The 20351-nt window shown below is 34.7% G+C and overlaps 2 protein-coding genes across 2 annotated transcripts; both read left to right on the top strand.

Moving 5' to 3' along the window:
- Positions 1-212: 212 nt before the first annotated feature.
- On the top strand, positions 213-11039 carry XIA (myosin XI A). Its single transcript, NM_100339.2, has 42 exons — positions 213-576; positions 1007-1132; positions 1348-1491; positions 1626-1771; positions 1863-2019; positions 2132-2190; positions 2284-2443; positions 2545-2694; positions 2761-2897; positions 2984-3130; positions 3211-3312; positions 3610-3667; positions 3742-3843; positions 3943-3980; positions 4065-4191; positions 4274-4444; positions 4528-4659; positions 4765-4874; positions 5003-5063; positions 5266-5443; positions 5527-5732; positions 5846-5965; positions 6222-6320; positions 6447-6734; positions 6857-7009; positions 7124-7273; positions 7391-7555; positions 7643-7782; positions 7903-8017; positions 8096-8116; positions 8222-8299; positions 8388-8558; positions 8723-8875; positions 9023-9199; positions 9292-9582; positions 9650-9720; positions 9818-9917; positions 9994-10050; positions 10129-10185; positions 10392-10472; positions 10552-10628; positions 10713-11039. The coding sequence occupies exons 1-42, from the start codon at positions 574-576 to the stop codon at positions 10825-10827; spliced, it is 5193 nt and encodes a 1730-aa protein (NP_171954.1). The 5' UTR covers positions 213-573; the 3' UTR covers positions 10828-11039.
- Positions 11040-17801: 6762 nt separating this feature from the next.
- On the top strand, positions 17802-20069 carry YUC3 (YUCCA 3). Its single transcript, NM_100340.4, has 3 exons — positions 17802-18688; positions 18851-19222; positions 19555-20069. Exons 1-3 carry the CDS (start codon positions 17975-17977, stop codon positions 19780-19782), a joined length of 1314 nt encoding a protein of 437 aa, NP_171955.1. The 5' UTR covers positions 17802-17974; the 3' UTR covers positions 19783-20069.
- The last annotated feature ends 282 nt before the right edge of the window (positions 20070-20351 follow it).

Consider the following 20351-nt stretch of genomic DNA (forward strand, 5'->3'; position numbering starts at 1 on the left):
TAGTAGATCCGTTGAAATAGAGATGATAAAACGTGTAGCCCATTAAGAAAAGAATTGGCCCATTAACGAGAAAGACGCTTCTCTCTTTTCTATTAGATCCGTTGAAAGCGAGATAGATAAACCGGATCGGTTTAATGAAAAGGGGTAACATCGGAATTACAAAGTTTCATGATTCTTCTTCGTTCGCTTTCCAAGTTCCAACGTCCGTTTTGGGGGGAAATAAACCAGGGGACAAGAAAATCCAAGAAAAAAAAAATTCAGGTTTCTGCGAGAAAATCTGGATGAAACAGACCTATGTGTTCTGGGATTTTTTTTCAAAGGGAAAAAAACTCAAGGGTTTAAGATCCTCTGCAATCGTCACGAAATTTTGCGCATGTAGCCTCGTTTATGTTTCTATGTTGTTGACGTCGATCAGAAAGTTTTGAAGCTGGGAAAGTGAAATTTTGGTTCTTGATTTTATCATGGATCCGTTGTGATTGGATTTTCAAAAGTTTGTGTTGATGTTTCTCCCGTTGTTGGGTATTGTCGAGCCGGGATCGTTTTAGAAAAATCTGACCAAATTCCATCATAACAATGGTACGAGCTTTCTCTTCTTTAATCGCATTGTGGTTTCTTCTAACAAAATCTGATTCGTTTTGATTTCTCTCTGTTGTGTGATTTCAATTTTAATTTTTCTGTGAACAAACGTTTTTTGGTTAATTTATGTAAATTTATCATACTGTGATACATGAATTTTCGTATGGTGTATCAAATTGTTATTGAGTTTCTAAATGTGTAAAAATGGAACCATATGTCGTTGAATTAAAAAACAAAAAAATTCCTTTTTTGATTGGTTTGTATATGATTGAACAAAGCTGTGAACAACTTTACTCTCTCTATTGATTTTGTTTTGGATGAGAAAGAAAGAAAAAAAAGATTTTTTTGAGAAAATTCATCTCTCTTTGTTGTTGTCTTCGATTTTCAGTTACCTGTTTGATTGTGTAGTTATGATGTGGTTTATGTGCAGGCTGCTTCAGCCAAAGTAACGGTAGGGTCTCATGTCTGGGTGGAGGATCCAGATGATGCCTGGATAGATGGGGAAGTAGAAGAAGTTAACAGTGAAGAAATCACAGTTAACTGCTCTGGAAAGACGGTAAGAAAGTATAAAACTTGTTAGATAATCTGCCGAAGGAGTATATGATTTCTTGATATGGAGACATTTGTTATTGTGGAAAACGTTTAGCTTTTGATCTTCTGAGTTCTGTGACCATGGAACTAGTTCCTTAATGGTCATGCATTATCTGAGATTTGTTTATGACATGAGCATTGAGAAAAAAAGCTCTCGTTTCTGATGCATTTGTTTCTTAGGTTGTGGCAAAGTTAAATAATGTCTACCCCAAGGACCCCGAGTTCCCTGAACTTGGAGTAGACGACATGACAAAGCTTGCATATTTGCATGAACCAGGGGTCCTGCTCAATCTTAAGTGCCGTTATAATGCAAATGAAATATATGTAAGCTTCAATTCGATTACTAGTTGTCAAGTATTTCTTGCTTTCAAGTAATTTTGTTGTTTACATTAACCATCACGTGATCTTAAGATGTCTCCACAGTTTATGCAATCTAATTTTTTTCATGATGGATCCAGACGTACACAGGAAATATATTGATAGCTGTGAATCCCTTTAAGAGATTGCCCCACCTTTATGGAAGTGAGACAATGAAACAGTACAAGGGCACAGCATTTGGTGAGTTGAGTCCACATCCTTTCGCCGTTGCAGATTCTGCGTACAGGTAACTCTTTTGCCGTTTAAATTAGCTTATATTATTGTTTCACTTACAACTGTTTTTCGGCATTATGATCACCAAAAACATAACCTTTCAGGAAAATGATTAACGAGGGAGTGAGCCAGGCGATCTTGGTGAGTGGGGAAAGCGGTGCTGGCAAGACAGAGAGCACGAAGATGCTCATGCAGTATCTTGCCTACATGGGAGGAAGAGCTGAGAGTGAAGGAAGATCTGTGGAGCAGCAAGTTTTGGAGGTAATGAATTTTTTAAAATACATGGCTTCATTCTTGCAAAAGATAGACTTGGTTAGTTTCCTCCAGTAATATCTTGTCATACTTTTCGCTGATTGACTTTCCTGTTTTGCAGTCAAATCCAGTTTTAGAAGCTTTTGGCAATGCAAAAACCGTTAGAAACAATAATTCAAGGTGGAGGAGAGGAGTCTCACGTTTGATGATTTGACCATTTTGTGTATTTTCTTGAACCCAATTTAAGATACTTACGCAAATTCCATTTTGCAGTCGTTTTGGTAAATTTGTGGAGATTCAGTTTGATCAGAGGGGAAGAATCTCGGGAGCTGCTATTAGGACATATTTGCTAGAGAGGTCGCGGGTTTGTCAAGTCTCAGACCCTGAAAGAAACTATCATTGCTTTTACATGCTTTGCGCTGCACCAGAACAGGTAAGCCCTGGTCTCTTCTAAGGCGGTGTTAGCTCGAAATCTTATGTACATGCTTTACATGAGATTCACGTTGACTAAATAGTTTTTTCATGAGGTTTCAGGAAACTGAGAGGTACAAGTTGGGAAAACCAAGCACATTTCGCTATCTAAATCAGTCTAATTGTTATGCGTTGGATGGGCTTGATGATTCCAAGGAATACCTAGCTACAAGGAAAGCTATGGACGTTGTTGGGATCAATTCTGAAGAGCAGGTACTTTCTAGTTATTTTACATGTTGAGTCATTGGAACAACTCTTCTTACAATTCTACTACTGTAGGATGGAATCTTCCGAGTAGTGGCTGCAATCCTTCATCTAGGGAACATCGAGTTTGCAAAGGGTGAAGAATCAGAAGCTTCAGAACCTAAGGACGAAAAATCACGGTTCCATCTAAAAGTGGCAGCAGAACTTTTCATGTAAATGCTTCACTACTCTGTTTTTTCTCAAATAAACAGTTTTATGGTCAGCCATAATTGGAGCCTCGACTTTCTCTCTGTTGCAGGTGTGATGGGAAAGCTTTAGAAGATTCCTTGTGCAAAAGGGTCATGGTGACTCGTGATGAAAGCATTACAAAGTCGCTTGATCCTGATAGTGCAGCTCTAGGAAGAGATGCACTAGCCAAGATTGTCTATTCTAAATTGTTTGATTGGTAGATGATTTTTTCTTAAGGATTTTATTATATTCTTGGGGTTTCTCTGTAAAAAGGTTATATAACTTTCTTGCTTACAGGCTCGTGACCAAGATCAATAATTCCATCGGCCAAGACCCAAATTCAAAACACATTATAGGAGTTCTGGATATTTATGGATTCGAGAGTTTCAAGACAAACAGGTGCTTAACCGGTATGCTTTTGTTTTCACTGACATGTTAAATATCTGGAACTGATAATTGAATTCTTACATTGCTTCCTACATTTATGCTCTCTGATTTAGCTTCTTTTAACATTGAGCTGATGGTTTCTTATCTAGTTTCTTATATGTTAGTTACTTAGCTAAGATCTTTCTTGTGATATGGAAACAAGATAGTTATTCTGGTTATTGACAGTGCCTTGCAGTTCTGTGGTTTGCCTGTTTGATTATAATTCTTTTGTTGATTCATAGTCTTCTCATTTTCACGGATAATTTGCAGTTTTGAACAATTTTGTATAAATTTGACAAACGAGAAGCTGCAACAACATTTCAACCAGGTTGGACACTGACACTAGATTGCTATATTTCTCGGCTGACTCAATATTCATACAGATCTTCTTTATCTCTACAGCATGTGTTCAAGATGGAGCAAGAAGAATATACTAAAGAAGAGATTGACTGGAGTTACATAGAGTTCATTGATAATCAGGATGTCCTTGATCTTATTGAAAAGGTTAGTAGCACACAATGTGCAATCTTGGAACTTATGTTCATCACACCTAGTGTTACTATATAGAGTTTGAGTATCTGATGTGTAGTTTTGTCATGTCAGAAACCTGGTGGTATCATTGCCCTTCTAGACGAGGCTTGGTAATGTTAGAAGGTCATGTTTGTTCGTTGCTTCTTTCTTTTGTTTTCAGAAAAAAATGATAAGGTTTCTATTTGCTTCTGCAGCATGTTTCCAAGATCAACACATGATACATTCGCTCAAAAGCTGTACCAGACTTTTAAAAACCACAAGCGCTTTGGCAAGCCAAAATTGGCTCAAACAGACTTTACAATTTGTCACTATGCTGGTGATGTTAGTGATCCTCATAACCTGAAAATGCTTGTCTTGATGTCAGTTACGTTGGTCCAATGACTGTATTATTGTTTAATTCCAGGTCACTTATCAGACAGAACTGTTTTTGGACAAGAACAAAGATTATGTTGTTGGAGAACATCAAGCTCTCCTGAGCTCTTCAGACTGTTCTTTTGTCTCATCGTTGTTTCCACCATTGCCAGAGGAATCATCCAAGACATCAAAGTTCTCATCAATAGGTTCTCAGTTTAAGGTCTGAACTCTGAACTAATGTTAAGTTACACCTGATTCTGCTTATAATCTCTACTTTGGTTCTCACCTCGTACTAAAATACAGCAACAACTGCAATCTTTGCTGGAGAGTTTGAGCACCACGGAGCCACACTACATACGATGTGTTAAACCAAATAACCTTCTTAAGCCAGACATATTTGAGAACATTAATATTTTGCATCAACTTAGGTGTGGGGTAAGCTTTAAATGTTTTAGAGAACCTTATGCTTTATGTTTTGCAACTGTATTAAACTATTCAGCTTTCTTATAACGTTGTGGAACTTCCTGTATCTGATTTCAGGGAGTCATGGAAGCCATTAGGATTAGTTGCGCTGGATATCCTACTAGAAAGCCTTTCAATGAATTTTTGACCCGTTTCAGAATTTTAGCCCCAGAGACTACAAAGAGCAGGTAGCTTAACCAACACTTAATTCCTGTAACTAGTCTTACAGTTTATCATGTTCTCTTAGTTTAGTTTAGTAGGACTTAAGGTATTAGCTTCACTTAAAAAAAAATTGGTTCTTGATTTATGTTAATAGCTATGACGAAGTTGACGCCTGCAAAAAGCTACTAGCAAAAGTGGACCTCAAAGGTTTTCAGGTGCAGTTTTATAATCTTACCTAACGCTTTCTAGTGTGTTGCTTGTTTTGCAATTACTAAAACACAAATAAAGGGCACTGGAAGTTCCATCTTTGAATATGTTAATTGGTTAACACTGTGCAAGATATATTCTAGCTTTCTTTTCTGCTAATATATCATTCTATATAAGACAATCTTTACTAACAATTTTCCTGCACCATAGATTGGGAAGACAAAGGTGTTTCTTAGGGCAGGTCAAATGGCAGAAATGGATGCTCACCGAGCCGAAGTTCTTGGTCATTCAGCACGGATTATACAGAGAAATGTCCTTACTTATCAATCTCGCAAGAAGTTTTTGTTGTTGCAGGCCGCTTCAACAGAAATTCAAGCCTTGTGTAGAGGTAATACATGTTATATGCGTTTGTTGGATTCAATGTTTGTTTATCAGGCTGTCTGTCTTATTCCCTCCCCAAACTAAATTTAGGACAAGTTGCACGTGTTTGGTTTGAGACCATGCGAAGAGAAGCGGCTTCTCTGAGGATTCAGAAGCAGGCACGGACTTATATTTGCCAGAATGCCTATAAAACCCTGTGCTCGTCTGCTTGTTCAATTCAGACAGGGATGCGAGCAAAAGCTGCTCGAATTGAACTTCAGTTAAGAAAGAAGAGAAGAGCGACAATCATTATTCAAGTAAGTTTAAGCTCGCATATTGATGAAATTGTTTCTCATTTTGCCTATTTTTTACCTATCACATAGATCTACTTGTTTGAGTATTGATGACATGAAACTTACTGGCTACGCAGAGTCAAATCAGAAGATGTTTGTGTCATCAGCGTTATGTGAGAACGAAGAAAGCAGCAATTACTACTCAATGTGGCTGGAGAGTGAAAGTTGCACGCCGAGAATTGCGAAATCTTAAAATGGTAATCCTCGTTTACTAACATATCAAGTTCTTAGTTACTTATACTAAATCTGTTCTTTACAAAAACTGACCTTTCATGAGAAATACAGATCGTTGAAGTTGAAAACTCATGTCTCAATATTTTTGTACTAAAACTTGTTTTCGTATAAGGTCTTCTGTGGAGAATGTAAAAAGCTAGTGTCAAGTGATGTAGTCAATTTTTTGTAAGCAATTCACTATATAGTATATAAGCTTCTTATATTTCTTCATTTTTTCAGGCTGCTAAAGAAACAGGAGCACTTCAAGATGCTAAGACTAAGCTGGAAAATCAAGTGGAAGAACTCACTTCAAATTTGGAGCTTGAGAAACAGATGAGGGTACACATTATTTCATCAATGATATCATGCTGGACAACACAATACCTGTGACGCAAATATTTTTCGTTGTAAACTGGATCACTTTGTTGGTTCTGTATGAGGCATCTGATCAGTGTACTGGTGCAGATGGAGATCGAGGAAGCCAAATCTCAAGAAATCGAAGCATTACAGTCCGTGTTAACAGATATTAAACTTCAGCTCAGGGACACTCAAGAAACCAAAAGTAAGGAGATCTCAGACTTACAGTCCGTGTTAACAGATATTAAACTTCAGCTCAGGGACACTCAAGAAACCAAAAGTAAGGAGATCTCAGACTTGCAGTCCGCTTTGCAAGACATGCAACTTGAGATTGAAGAACTCTCTAAGGGACTTGAGATGACTAACGATCTCGCTGCTGAGAATGAACAGCTTAAGGTTAGTCATAAAATTCTATGTCCGAACTTTTTACTCCTCTTGTCGGTGTCTGTGTTGAAGACTATGTTTATGATTTTATATGTATCATCGTCGTTATTTGTCTTATCCTCTTTCCATAAAAGGAGTCGGTGAGTTCGTTGCAAAACAAAATTGATGAATCTGAGAGAAAATATGAAGAAATAAGTAAGATAAGTGAAGAGCGGATAAAAGATGAAGTTCCTGTTATTGATCAGTCTGCCATCATCAAACTTGAAACTGAAAATCAAAAGCTGAAGGTAAGATTTTTAGATACCGATGTTGTATGATGTTGATACACAACTTGAGTTTCATACAAATTTCGATTTTTCCTCCTGATAATATATATCTGATCGAGCATAACATATTCTTAGGCATTGGTAAGTTCCATGGAGGAGAAAATCGATGAATTAGACAGAAAACATGACGAAACAAGCCCAAATATCACAGAGAAGTTGAAGGAGGACGTTTCATTTGATTATGAGATCGTGAGCAATCTTGAAGCTGAGAATGAGCGGCTCAAGGTAATCTTTCTACAGATGTATAGCACGACCAAAGAAACCCAAATGGATCAAACATGCTCAACTAAGTGTTTTCAGTTTATTAGTCCCATTGATCTGATGAATGAAACTACTTCTTAGGCACTCGTAGGTTCGTTAGAGAAAAAAATCAATGAAAGCGGGAACAATTCTACAGATGAACAGGAGGAAGGAAAGTACATTTTGAAAGAAGAGAGTTTGACAGAGGATGCTTCAATTGATAATGAGAGGGTCAAAAAACTCGCTGATGAAAACAAAGACCTGAATGTTAGTTTTCCGTAGATATAGAGCCTTTCTCTGTAATTGTTTGGATTTTGTCTCCATCTCTACCTTAATTTGATAACTTTTCAACAGGATTTGGTAAGTTCCTTGGAAAAGAAAATAGATGAAACTGAAAAGAAATACGAGGAAGCAAGTAGACTTTGCGAAGAGAGGCTGAAACAAGCTTTAGACGCAGAGACAGGGCTAATTGATTTGAAGACATCAATGCAAAGGTTTTGACGATTTGCATTTTTTCTTCTCCAAAGTGTCAATCTTTTTATCTTTTCTCTGAAATACATTTGTACTCACATTAGTTAGTACATATGAATTACTTGATTATTTTTTCTCTTTAGGCTTGAGGAAAAGGTTTCTGACATGGAAACAGCAGAACAAATTCGCCGGCAGCAAGCGCTGGTTAATTCTGCTTCCCGGAGAATGTCTCCCCAGGTGTCATTTACAGGCGCTCCGGTAAATTTACAATCTCTCATACTTACATGTATAATATTTTGAAGAAAATGTTTGACTTCTTCCCTCTACCTCTTGCAGCCTTTGGAGAATGGACATCAGGTAAGTAATGAAGTAGATATTCTGTTCAGTGATAGACTTGCATCTTGCCCATCGCAAGTCTTTCTAGATAGAGTTTCTTTGACAGTTTTTTTTGCATTCTTACAGGAACCACTTGCTCCTATACCGTCAAGAAGGTTTGGGACAGAATCTTTTAGACGATCTCGAATTGAACGACAACCCCATGTATGTGCCTAACGAATATATTAGCCCTAATTTATAGTTTCGTACTTCTTTTCACCGGTTAGTTTGTTGTCATATTTCTATGCTGCAGGAATTTGTTGATGTTCTTCTCAAATGTGTATCCAAAAACATCGGTTTCAGTCATGGAAAGCCTGTTGCAGCTCTTACAATATATAAATGTCTTATGCGCTGGAAAATATTCGAAGCAGAAAAAACAAGTATCTTTGATCGAATTGTTCCTGTGTTTGGTTCTGCAATAGAGGTAACCTGAGAAATTACGACTTACTTGACAAGGATATCCATGGTTCAAATAAGATGACCCAAAACAAAATGTTGCATGCCTCAAATGATTCATAACTTTCCTGTGATTGCTCCGACTTTGAGTTAGATAGAACTTAACAAATCCTCTGCCTTATTTATATTCAGAATCAGGAGGACGACAATCATTTGGCTTATTGGCTAACAAACACATCAACACTCTTATTCTTGCTTCAAAGAAGCCTGAGACAACAGAGCTCAACTGGCTCAAGTCCAACAAAACCTCCACAGCCAACTTCATTTTTTGGAAGAATGACACAGGTAACGAGGAAATGGAAACAAATTCTTGTCTTGGTGTAGCTCCATGTAGCTTGATTTTTCTAGCTCTAAAATCTTATGTTATTCCAGAATCTTCCATAGCACTCCAAACTTATGTATCGAGGGTTACTACAAATGTGATTTTTTTAGGGTTTTCGTTCAACCTCTTCCCCGAATCTTTCAACTGATGTGGTGCAGCAAGTAGATGCTAGATATCCTGCTTTACTTTTTAAACAGCAGCTTACGGCCTATGTTGAAACAATGTATGGAATAATCCGAGAGAATGTTAAGAGAGAAGTATCGTCACTGCTTTCTTCCTGCATTCAGGTATACCTTTGGTCACCCGACCTCGTTTGAGAATCCATCAGCTTCGAAGATAGGTTTGTTTCATTTTAAATGATTCTCTTCTAATGATTCAGAGTCTGAAGGAATCATCATGCGATTCCTCTGTTGTGAATTCACCGTCAAAGTCATCTGAAGAGAATCTCCCGGCTAAGTCATCTGAAGAGAATTCCCCAAAGAAGTCATCTGAAGAGAATTCACCGAAGGAGTCATCGGGAGATAAGTCACCGCAAAAGCTATCTGATGATAATTCACCATCTAAAGAGGGGCAAGCAGTGAAGTCGTCTGAAGAGAATTCACCAGCAAGCTCTTGGCAAAGCATTATTGAGTTTTTAAATTACATTCTCATCACATGGAAGAAAAACTACGTAAGAATATTTTTATATGTAAGCTTCATTACTGCTTCATTTGCCTACTAAAAACGTTCTCTTTCAGGTTCCTCTGTTTCTCGTTCAGAAGATGTTCAGCCAAACTTTCCAATACATCAATGTTCAACTTTTCAACAGGTTATTGTTTATATCCCTTCATCCAACTACCTCTTGGATAAATCAACTTTCCAGGCAGTCAACGTATTAAACTAGAGCTATTATCTGAACCATGCAGTCTTCTCCTCGAACGGGAATACTGCACAGTCAACATGGGCATAAAAGTGAAGGCAGGGTTAGATGAACTAGAGTCATGGTGCAGCCAAGCGACTGAAGAGGTAAAAACTTGCCTTAAAAAGTTGTAGTAACCAAACATATTTAGGGAGTGATTTCACTTGCTACTCTTGAATGCAGTTCGTAGGATCCTCTTGGGATGAACTGAAACACACAAGACAAGCCGTAGTGCTCCTGGTTTGTCTTCTTTTCTTGACAGTATACCACTCTCCCTCTTCTTTCTCGTTCCTGAATGTTTATGGGTTTTTCTTTCAGGTTACAGAACCGAAGTCAACAATTACATACGATGATCTTACTATTAACCTTTGCTCGGTAAGTCTCTGCTTCTCTGATGTAACAATTCCACTAAAGAGTAGAAGGAAAATTAGACATTACAAATGACAGGTTTCAGAATCAAACATGTGCAAAGTGAGGAATGCATGGAGGACTTTAGCTTAGAACTTAAATCCTTTGTAGCCTTCTGCTATCTCTAGAAGGAGCCATTAACCTAATTCTTCCAATCTTTCTCCGTCTGTCAGGTTCTTAGTACTGAGCAATTATATAGAATATGTACTCTCTGCAAGGACAAAGACGATGGAGATCATAACGTATCACCAGAGGTACATAGCTCTGAGCTCTGATTAACCAAAAAAAAAGACACTCTGTATTAAAGTGTCTATCTTGGTCTTCACAATGCAGGTGATTTCCAACTTAAAACTTCTATTGACAAATGAAGATGAAAATAGCCGTTCCTTCTTGCTGGACGACGATTCCAGGTACTGACTAAAATCATTTAAAATTTGTTCGGATATCTTGAGCATACGCTCCTAAATAATTTGCCATTTGTGTGAACACAACAGCATCCCTTTTGACACCGATGAAATCTCGAGCTGCATGCAAGAAAAGGACTTTGCGAATGTAAAGTCAGCTTCGGAACTCGCTGATAACCCTAACTTCCTCTTTCTCAAGGAATGAGAAATTGTGTTTCGGCCTTGGTATAACATGTATATTCCATTCCTCTTCGGGTTTTTTGTAGAAATCTCCATAGCTTTCTTTTTGTACACCTCCTCGTTCTCTTCTTTTGATCTCTTCATGCTAATTTACTTGTGGGATAAGAAACCCTAAAAGGCAGTATTTGACTGTGTGATACAAATTTTGATATATAAATACAATATTATGAGACCGCCAAATAAATGAGTGCTTATTCTGATTGCCACGTCATTCGGTCGGAAATAGTCAGAATGGTTCAGATAAATGAGTGCTTATTACGAAAAAGCCCGGTTACAAACCGGTTTTGTCTTTGGTCAGAATTTACGCATATAACATGAGATTGATACATGAACATAGATTTTTTTTTTCTTTTTTTTTGTCAACTCCTTGGGTAAAACTTAAATAAAGAAACAGTGACAATGGACAACCACGTATGAACCATTTTTAAAAACTAATGAATACTGCTGAAGCAAAAACAGCAAATCATAACAGTAATAATTGAGCCATATTATAATTAAAATAGGTCATTAAAATAAGAGGTAAAAAGAGAAATGAGAAATTTTTGAGGCAAAATGCAATGTACATCTACAAGAATCTTGGGAGACGGCATAATTTTACCCGTTTTTCTAAGCATTCAATTCTATGACAATCAAAGTTGTAATAACACCTTCTCTTTGCTATAATTAGCTACTAACATCCATGTTGTATATATATAAATAGTATTACCACAAATAAACAATAATAGCATAAAGAAAAACTCACTCTAATACACTTCTATTTTCTAAGCCTCTCTCTGGTGGGTTGACAATTATTAAAAATTAGTAAGCCTACCAGTAATTTACTTTGAAAATATCATAAATTGTAAGAAACGGGAGAAATGATATTCTTTTTCATGATGAGCACATACAACATTTTTCGTTAAAAATCATTCCCTCCATAATTAGTCGGCGCTACGGCTTTATTTAGTGCAAAATAAGAATGACAATAACATGAATCTCCTTCTTCTTTAATACAACTCATCGAGTTGACTAATATTTAGCAGATCTCTATTATACACTTCTTTCAAATATGAATATAGGAAAAGATTCATTAACGAATAATATATATTAGTAATTCAAATTTGAATTAAAAAGGAATCTCGTGACAACATAAAATAGCCCATAAGCCATTGCTAAGAAAAGTATTTATCGATCATATTGTGATTTATTCTGTTAATAATGATTTAATCACATTGATTTGTTAGCTACCACATGCCGCTTATTATGTGTGACACACGATACATGACGCTTATAAATCAAACCAAACTATTCCCATTGGCCATTGATACATATTAGTAGTCCTTTTTCAATCAGAACATTAATATTCTAAAATACAGATCTTATCAGAAATTAAGTTGTTAAACCTGGATGAATTGATTCGGACTAAAAACTGTTTGGGAAAACCGAAAAAAACAATGTTTTTAATTAAAACTTTAGTTTTCGTGGTTTTTTATAGTTTCACTATTATGTTACCATCCGGATTCAAATTTCACATAATAGATAGATGTTCTAAATAAATAAAAAACTTATTAAAATTTTTTTGGTAACGTCTATTTTTTCACTTAATTTGGAAACTAAAAAATGAAATTTTATTATATTATTCCAATAAAAACCAGAATAGTATCCGGAAATATGAATAAAATCAGAAAATTACGACAAAAAAAAAATCATCAGAAAATACGGATCATATTGAAGGGGTTGACCAGTAAACCAAAGGTCCAGAAGACACCTGAGGGCCTGAGGCTGATGGTATAAATTAAATCAGAAAAACATGTGATCACATGGACTTCCCATCTTTCACTATCACAATTTTTTTGAGGGAACCATTTGACTCGAATCATTTATTATATTTCCATACCCTTTCAGTTATTACAGTTATGGAGTTAGTTGCATCTCTATCTTCTTCTTTTTTTCTCTCTTTCTTATACATAGCTATATTTGAGTCATCCATGTTGTGCCAAAAAAATTCCAAGAAAACTCATTATAGATATCTTTCTGAAGATTCTTTTTCACATGAAATCCATTGTTTTTGAGATTTCTATCATGTGTAATCATTGATGATGTCTTAAATAATAAAAATATTTCGGTTCTTTCACTACTTCAAAAAGTTATTATGTGTTTTATGAAGAACTTCTCGTTAACAAATATGTAATCCATTGTTTTTCTCTTAGCGTCTTCTTTATTGGAATAGTGTGATACCTAACTAAGAATGTGAAAAATGTACTTGGCCTAGCTAGATTGATCCGCTAGTGGATAGGTTAAAGTTGGGGAGTTTTTGATATAAGTATATGTTAAGTTTCTTAGAATGCATGCAAACTCGAAAAATAAATGAGAGTTAATCATATCCTTTATATATATTTACTGCTGTGAATCTTTTCTCATTTACGGGAATTCCTAACATGTATGAGTGAAAAGTAAAAACAAATATAGTTTGGTTTTTAAATGTGATAACTGATACGAGGAGCATGGAGTCACAGTCACCGATCCCTAATTATCAACTTTGTATGCTTTTCTCGTTTTATGATATATCAATAACATAAACTATACATTCGTTGGTCAAGCACACAGTAATTCACATAAAACAGTTGAAAAGAAATAAATGTTAGAATATTTTCATGTTACCAACATATTTTCAACTATTATGAGAAAGTCATAAACAAAATATAGGACGGCATGAAATTAGGTAGGCTTTTATGCTAAGTTTAAAATTGTAACATGGAATTTTGGGTTATTAATGAGTTATATTTGTAGAAAAACTAATTAAGTCACATGATTAAGTAGCTGACTGCGATCGAATCTGGTTAATAAAGTAAAAAATAACGTATTTATATATAATTTAGCAAAAACAAAAAAAATCAGAAATTCCTCTTTTGCAATAATTTGTCCTCTCTTCTCGTAATATATGTTTAATGACTTATTATTTTGCTTTGCGGGATTCTCTGGCAATAATTACACTTATTGGACAAAAAGAGTTGTTATTTAGTAAACTAAAATAAAAATATCATTCTTTTTGTCATATCAAATAATTTTCAGATGTTAGAAATGATTGGCATTACATATATACCCACCAAAAGATTTTGACCAAAATTTGGCGGATAGTGTCGCATTTGTTGATTATGTTATGTCAGTTTGTTTTATTTAGTCCACTTATGGTCTTCATTTATGGGAAGCAAATATGAGTTGCTATTTGCTAATGGTCAATGAGAGATCACAAAGTCAAATGAAAATTATCTAAAAGAAAAATTTCGGCTTAGCATAAAGTAGTTTATAATTCCAATTCCCATGTTTCCATGTGATGTGATATACACAAACTCTGCTTCCCAATTGTATTCGCCATGGATATTTCTCTTCTTTATTATTTTTACTAGATGATCACCCATGCTATGCATGGGTTTTTGTTTTTAAAATTGTCAGAAAAATATGATTATGGCTTTTTGTTGATTTTGATGTTCATTTTGATAAATTCATCTATTTAATATAATTATTATTTTTTATGATTAGATTCATCTATAACTCGAAATATCAATTCTACTACAATATAAATATTTCTATATTTATTATTCTAATATTTCACTATCATTATCACATACTACAACAATATATGATATACTTATACAATGTATGTAGTTATATTACTTATGAGTTTTGAAACTTGCTTAACTTAATTGTAACGAACGATTCTTTATTCCAATATATTCATATAGAGTCTCATGTTGTTGTTGTTTTTGTATGTCTAATGTCTTGGATGACTATTACGTGAAATGTACATAAAAAATGTCATATGATAAATCAAATTCACAAAACGTAATAATAAAAAAATATCCAACTAAAATTACTAAATTAATATGAGGTTAGGTAGCAAACATCTAAACTACAACACAAGCAAAATTTTAGCCATTATGGGTTAATGACTATTGATAAAACAAAATTAATAAAATAAGTAGAAAAGAATGAAAGTAATGCTTGGTACATTATTATGATTTTTTATTTATTGATTATTTTTAGAAAATTCATTTAATAGTGAGATTAATGGAGAATTTAACACAACAAAAGACTTTTGATTTTTTCTCAATTATTTTTGCTAGTTTTTTTAATTTAACTAATGTAGAATGACACATGTCATTTTCTTGTGTGATGATGTGTCACTCATATGGAAAGTGTTGGCCAACTTTTATATATATGATTCTGAGAAAGCACAAGCAAAATTCAATATTCTCTCCGTCGCTAAAATTTTATTGTCCACTAATAAACTAGTTGTAACTGAATTTTTTTTTTTGGTGAATCAAATCTTTTTATAATATATATATTTCCATTATAGTATAAACTACTAGCTACTCTGTTTTTCTTAATGAGGATAAAATACATTAAATTTATGAAGATTTGTGGAGATATATACGAAAAAGGAAGCGTTGTCCGTAAGTATAGGTATGCAATGCATATGATATGATCATACATATATGGGCTACATAGCACGTATGATGTATGCACGTAAATCAAAACAGTACATCGAACATTTTAGTTAAATTTAAACCAACATACCGTAAGAATGCTAAGATATGTGTAATCGGTGCATTAATGTTAGCTTTCGAGGTTTCTAGGAAATGTGACCACACCACTAACCAAGTCTTGGAATATGGTGAATGTGAGCAATTCCCCAAGTCTTTTTAGTCTTCACTTCTCACTTTATGATCTCTCAATCAACGAGAATGGAACACGCCTTCAATTTCGATTCTCTATATATATGCATCAAATTAACCAAAAAATAGTGTTTATTCCAAGAAATGTTCAGCAACCACGTACCCGTTATCCACATGTAGAGCTTATTTCACTTTGATAGTTTATAGTTATAATGATATGTGACTTTTTGTGTTAAATAATAAATTGTGCCTTTTTCAATATGCTGACTAGCAAAAGTGTTGAGTTACGATATACTTTTTGGTAAACGAGTTATGACTACAGAAATGGTCGGTGAAACTAAAAGGTAAGAACTTCCGAATATTCTCGAGAATTTCTATTCAATTGTTCGTCGATTATCCGATTATATATGGAAATTAACACTAACTTCTCTGCCAAAGCAAGCGCATATTGGTTTTCCTCTAGATTGGTGCATATTATTCTACATTTTCCTCCGATCATATTTAAGTGAAAAAATTATTGGTATAGTTTAGAATAAAGTTAACGTCAAATATTTTTTCATTAATATGCATATGAGCTAAGAATTCTTTTTCATTTTTTTTTGGTAACACTATATATACAATAAAGTTACTAATTTTGTAAACTTCTAGTAGTAAATTGCCTATTTATCACCATTCACCACTGGTAGGTTTATTGATACAAAAAAAAATGTTTAGCTTCTCATTAGAAATCGACGTTTGAATCGCAAATGGGAGTTTTGAGCAATCATTTAATTTGGATATATGCAACATCCCAATGAATGTCTTAACAACCTAATTATATAGATAGGTTCACTGGATCTTGATAACAATTTATCTTCACCACCAATAACAAAAGCTAGTACAAATGTTTATAAGTATATTTATTAAAAATTTAAGATTCTCTTCGTACTAATATATTGAAAAAACCCGGAAATTACATATAAAATTATTACAAAATTGTTATTATCTTATTATCATTTAAAACCAATATATATTTCTCATGAACCCAAGATATCTTGATGTGGCGATATCTGTTGACCCAATACGTCAAGCAAAACCCATAAATTATCATTATATACATTTTTATTTTATTTTTATTTTTTCTAACATATTTATGAAAAAAAAGTTAATTAGTCTGTGGATTGAGGAAGTCTGTGGGATGTGTAGCCACACCTGATGGAAGGTTTAACCACGTTGCCTCAAATTCCACAGCCGTCTATACACATTTATTTACTTTTCTAAGAAAAATAATAATTATTAGCTTATTAAATATTACACCTACCAACAAAAGTAATATAATCTGATACCAAAAAAAGAGTAACATAAACAGTTATATTTTGTCTTTAAAATTTCCCCTGCGTAATTTCTATGTTTTTCAACTTAACTCTTTTTCTATACATTTTTCTCCATAAACTCTGTCTATGTTATAATCGTCGCAAAATGTGAATAAAATGTATATAAAGTTTTCTTTAGCAAAAAAAAATACTATATAAAGTGTAGCTCATTAAAATCGTATAACAGTTACATAACTAGTATGCCTAAAATTCTTGTATTTCTCTAAAACTAGACCAAAGAGGAGCAAAAGAGAAACTCCGAAGTCCCAATGGACCTTTCATGTTTATGTATATACATGATCGTGAAGCAAAATGCGTTGTCATGTCTCTTCAGTGTAATCGATCAATGTAAGCAACATATAAGTATCACTTTTTTTAACCCTAAATGATTCCCACGTTGGCAGCAACCTGACATCAAATTTAATTATCTTGCTTTCTTTCTCTTCTCAAGTGTATATCCAAAGTCATGTATATCTTCTCTCTCAATACGCTTTAAATTTTCTATTTTATCTGGTTTCGACTTGGACTATAAGATTTTGGCAACTAAAAGGAGATTAAAAATAGTCTCTTTAATTCGGTCTGAACCGACCATAATCTCTCTTAATGATTTTAAACATTTTGGTAGTTCTTTTCCTAATTAAAAGAGTCAATCTTCATCTTGTATATTTGTTGTATACGTAGTTGATATTTGCCATGCAAAGAAAAGAAGATGCAAAATATTGAACCACTTTTCTTGTGACTAATTATTGTATTTGTTGGACGAGGATTAATTTATTACCAATAAGTAAGGGACATATGAAAAAAAAAAAATAAAGAAATAATGGTGGGCTGCAAAGCTTATCATTTGAGATATAAATAACATTCAGAAGCTAAATATATAATAATAATATTTTTACTAATTTTACAATTACCAATTTGCATCAAGTCGTCTTCTCTATTTATACATCTCCTTCTCCAATCCAACAGAACACACACATACACTTACATCTCCATCCTCTTGTCTTAAAAAGTTTCCAAAATCTTTCTTTTTTCTTCTTCTACATTCTTAAAATTTCTTCTGTTTTCTCCTCACAACCAGACAAGCAAACTCTAAACTCTGTGGAAGATGTATGGAAATAATAACAAGAAGTCTATCAACATCACGAGTATGTTTCAAAACCTCATCCCCGAAGGCAGCGACATTTTCTCCCGGCGTTGCATCTGGGTCAATGGACCCGTCATCGTCGGAGCTGGCCCATCAGGTCTAGCCGTTGCTGCGGGCTTGAAACGTGAAGGGGTACCATTCATAATCCTCGAGCGAGCTAACTGCATTGCTTCATTATGGCAAAACAGAACCTACGATCGTCTCAAACTCCATCTACCTAAACAGTTTTGCCAATTACCCAATTATCCTTTCCCGGACGAGTTCCCTGAGTACCCTACCAAGTTTCAGTTTATTCAGTACCTTGAGTCCTACGCAGCCAACTTTGACATCAACCCTAAGTTCAACGAGACAGTCCAGTCCGCTAAATATGATGAGACGTTCGGGCTGTGGCGGGTTAAGACCATTTCAAACATGGGTCAGCTCGGTTCTTGCGAGTTTGAGTATATATGCAGATGGATTGTGGTGGCAACGGGAGAGAACGCTGAGAAAGTTGTGCCGGATTTTGAAGGTCTAGAGGATTTTGGCGGCGATGTTCTCCATGCTGGTGACTATAAATCCGGTGGAAGGTACCAAGGGAAAAAGGTTTTGGTGGTGGGATGTGGAAACTCCGGTATGGAAGTCTCTCTCGATCTCTACAATCACGGAGCAAACCCATCGATGGTCGTTCGTAGCGCTGTAAGTACCAAAAGTCTTAAACCAAAAAAAAAAAAAAAGTACCAAAAGTTCAAATCTTTATAGCCCCTAAAACAGAGCATCCTCTGTTTCTGTTACTCTGTTTTCTAAAACAGAGCAGTATCTAATAGTCTGTGTTTTTTTTTCCTTTCTTGATTTTATCAGGTTCATGTTTTACCAAGAGAGATTTTTGGGAAATCAACGTTTGAATTAGGAGTTACGATGATGAAGTATATGCCCGTTTGGCTCGCGGACAAGACTATACTCTTTCTGGCGAGGATTATCTTGGGGAATACCGATAAATACGGTCTAAAAAGGCCGAAAATTGGACCGTTAGAGCTAAAGAACAAGGAAGGCAAAACTCCGGTTCTTGACATCGGAGCGTTACCCAAAATCAGATCGGGAAAGATCAAAATCGTCCCCGGAATCATAAAGTTCGGCAAAGGCAAAGTTGAGCTAATAGATGGCCGTGTTCTTGAGATTGATTCCGTTATTCTAGCTACTGGATACAGAAGCAACGTCCCTTCATGGCTTAAGGTAATAAATAAAACATCTTTCATTCATTGTTTCTTCTCAAGGTTTAGCTTAAATTTTAGACATTTAATGATGTCGGAAGACAAAACACACAAAAAAAACCACCCGACCCGGTCCTAGTTTAGTGAAAACCCTACTCAAATTGTGTTTCGAATGTGAGCAATAAATGCAAATGAACCATTAACATTTATATTTTCATCGAAAAGGATACAAAAACGTGGTACTAGTTTTTGGTTAGAAATAGAAATCCGGTAATGACAGTTAGGACTAAGAATTAGGTCAATAAATTCGTATGTGTACTAATTTGGTGTGTTGAATTTTAATTGTATTAACAGGACAACGACTTCTTCTCCGATGATGGGATACCAAAAAACCCGTTTCCAAACGGATGGAAAGGAGAGGCGGGATTGTATGCGGTAGGGTTCACGAGAAAAGGATTGTTTGGTGCGTCGCTTGATGCTATGAGTGTGGCTCATGATATTGCTAATAGGTGGAAAGAAGAGTCTAAGCAACAGAAGAAAACTGCTGCTGCTCGTCATCGTCGTTGTATTTCACATTTCTAATCATCATTATCAAATTTAGGGAAAAAAATATTCAAAAAAAGAAGAAGATAATTAAGCCCTCTCCTCGGAAGAAAATACCCCCAAAAAAAAGAGAATTGTGAAAAGAAAAAAATAATAGGGGGATTTTTCTTTGTTTTTTTAGGAAGATGTGGCTTTTTTATGTATTTTTATTTTAAGAGTGCTTTATTTTGTTGTTGTATTTTTTTTAAATCTTCATTTTAGATTTTGAACTCTTGTAAGAAGTTTTGCTTAATCTAATATGACAAATATATTTTACGGTTTTGTAATTCTTTTCTCAACGATGCATGTTGTGTTATCTCTATGATGATGTTGTTGATCAGGAAAAGAAACAACTAATTTCATGCTGTTTCATTATTGGAAGAATACTCTCACAAGTTAGAGCTGTTATTTAACTGATTAAGGAATTATTAGCCATTTTGTAATCATTATATTTGGCAAATGATTGATTTACACATGATTGTCTTGGACAGTCCATATTAAAGTTGTTTCATGGATTACAACCTCCAGGGAACACAAGTTGAAAATACTGAAACATGCATTTCTGTAGG

This window comes from Arabidopsis thaliana, assembly GCF_000001735.4.
Source record: "Arabidopsis thaliana chromosome 1 sequence".
Lineage (NCBI taxonomy): Eukaryota > Viridiplantae > Streptophyta > Magnoliopsida > Brassicales > Brassicaceae > Arabidopsis > Arabidopsis thaliana.

Bases quoted from the DNA above. Each gene is read 5' to 3' on its own strand.
- YUC3 (NM_100340.4), top strand. From the start codon at position 17,975: ATGTATGGAAATAATAACAAGAAGTCTATCAACATCACGAGTATGTTT. The intron at 18,689-18,850 runs GTAAGTACCAAA...TGATTTTATCAG, and splicing joins CGATGGTCGTTCGTAGCGCT to GTTCATGTTTTACCAAGAGA. The intron at 19,223-19,554 runs GTAATAAATAAA...TTGTATTAACAG, and splicing joins ACGTCCCTTCATGGCTTAAG to GACAACGACTTCTTCTCCGA.
- XIA (NM_100339.2), top strand. The intron at 5,444-5,526 runs GTAATACATGTT...AACTAAATTTAG, and splicing joins AATTCAAGCCTTGTGTAGAG to GACAAGTTGCACGTGTTTGG. The intron at 7,274-7,390 runs GTAATCTTTCTA...ACTACTTCTTAG, and splicing joins CTGAGAATGAGCGGCTCAAG to GCACTCGTAGGTTCGTTAGA.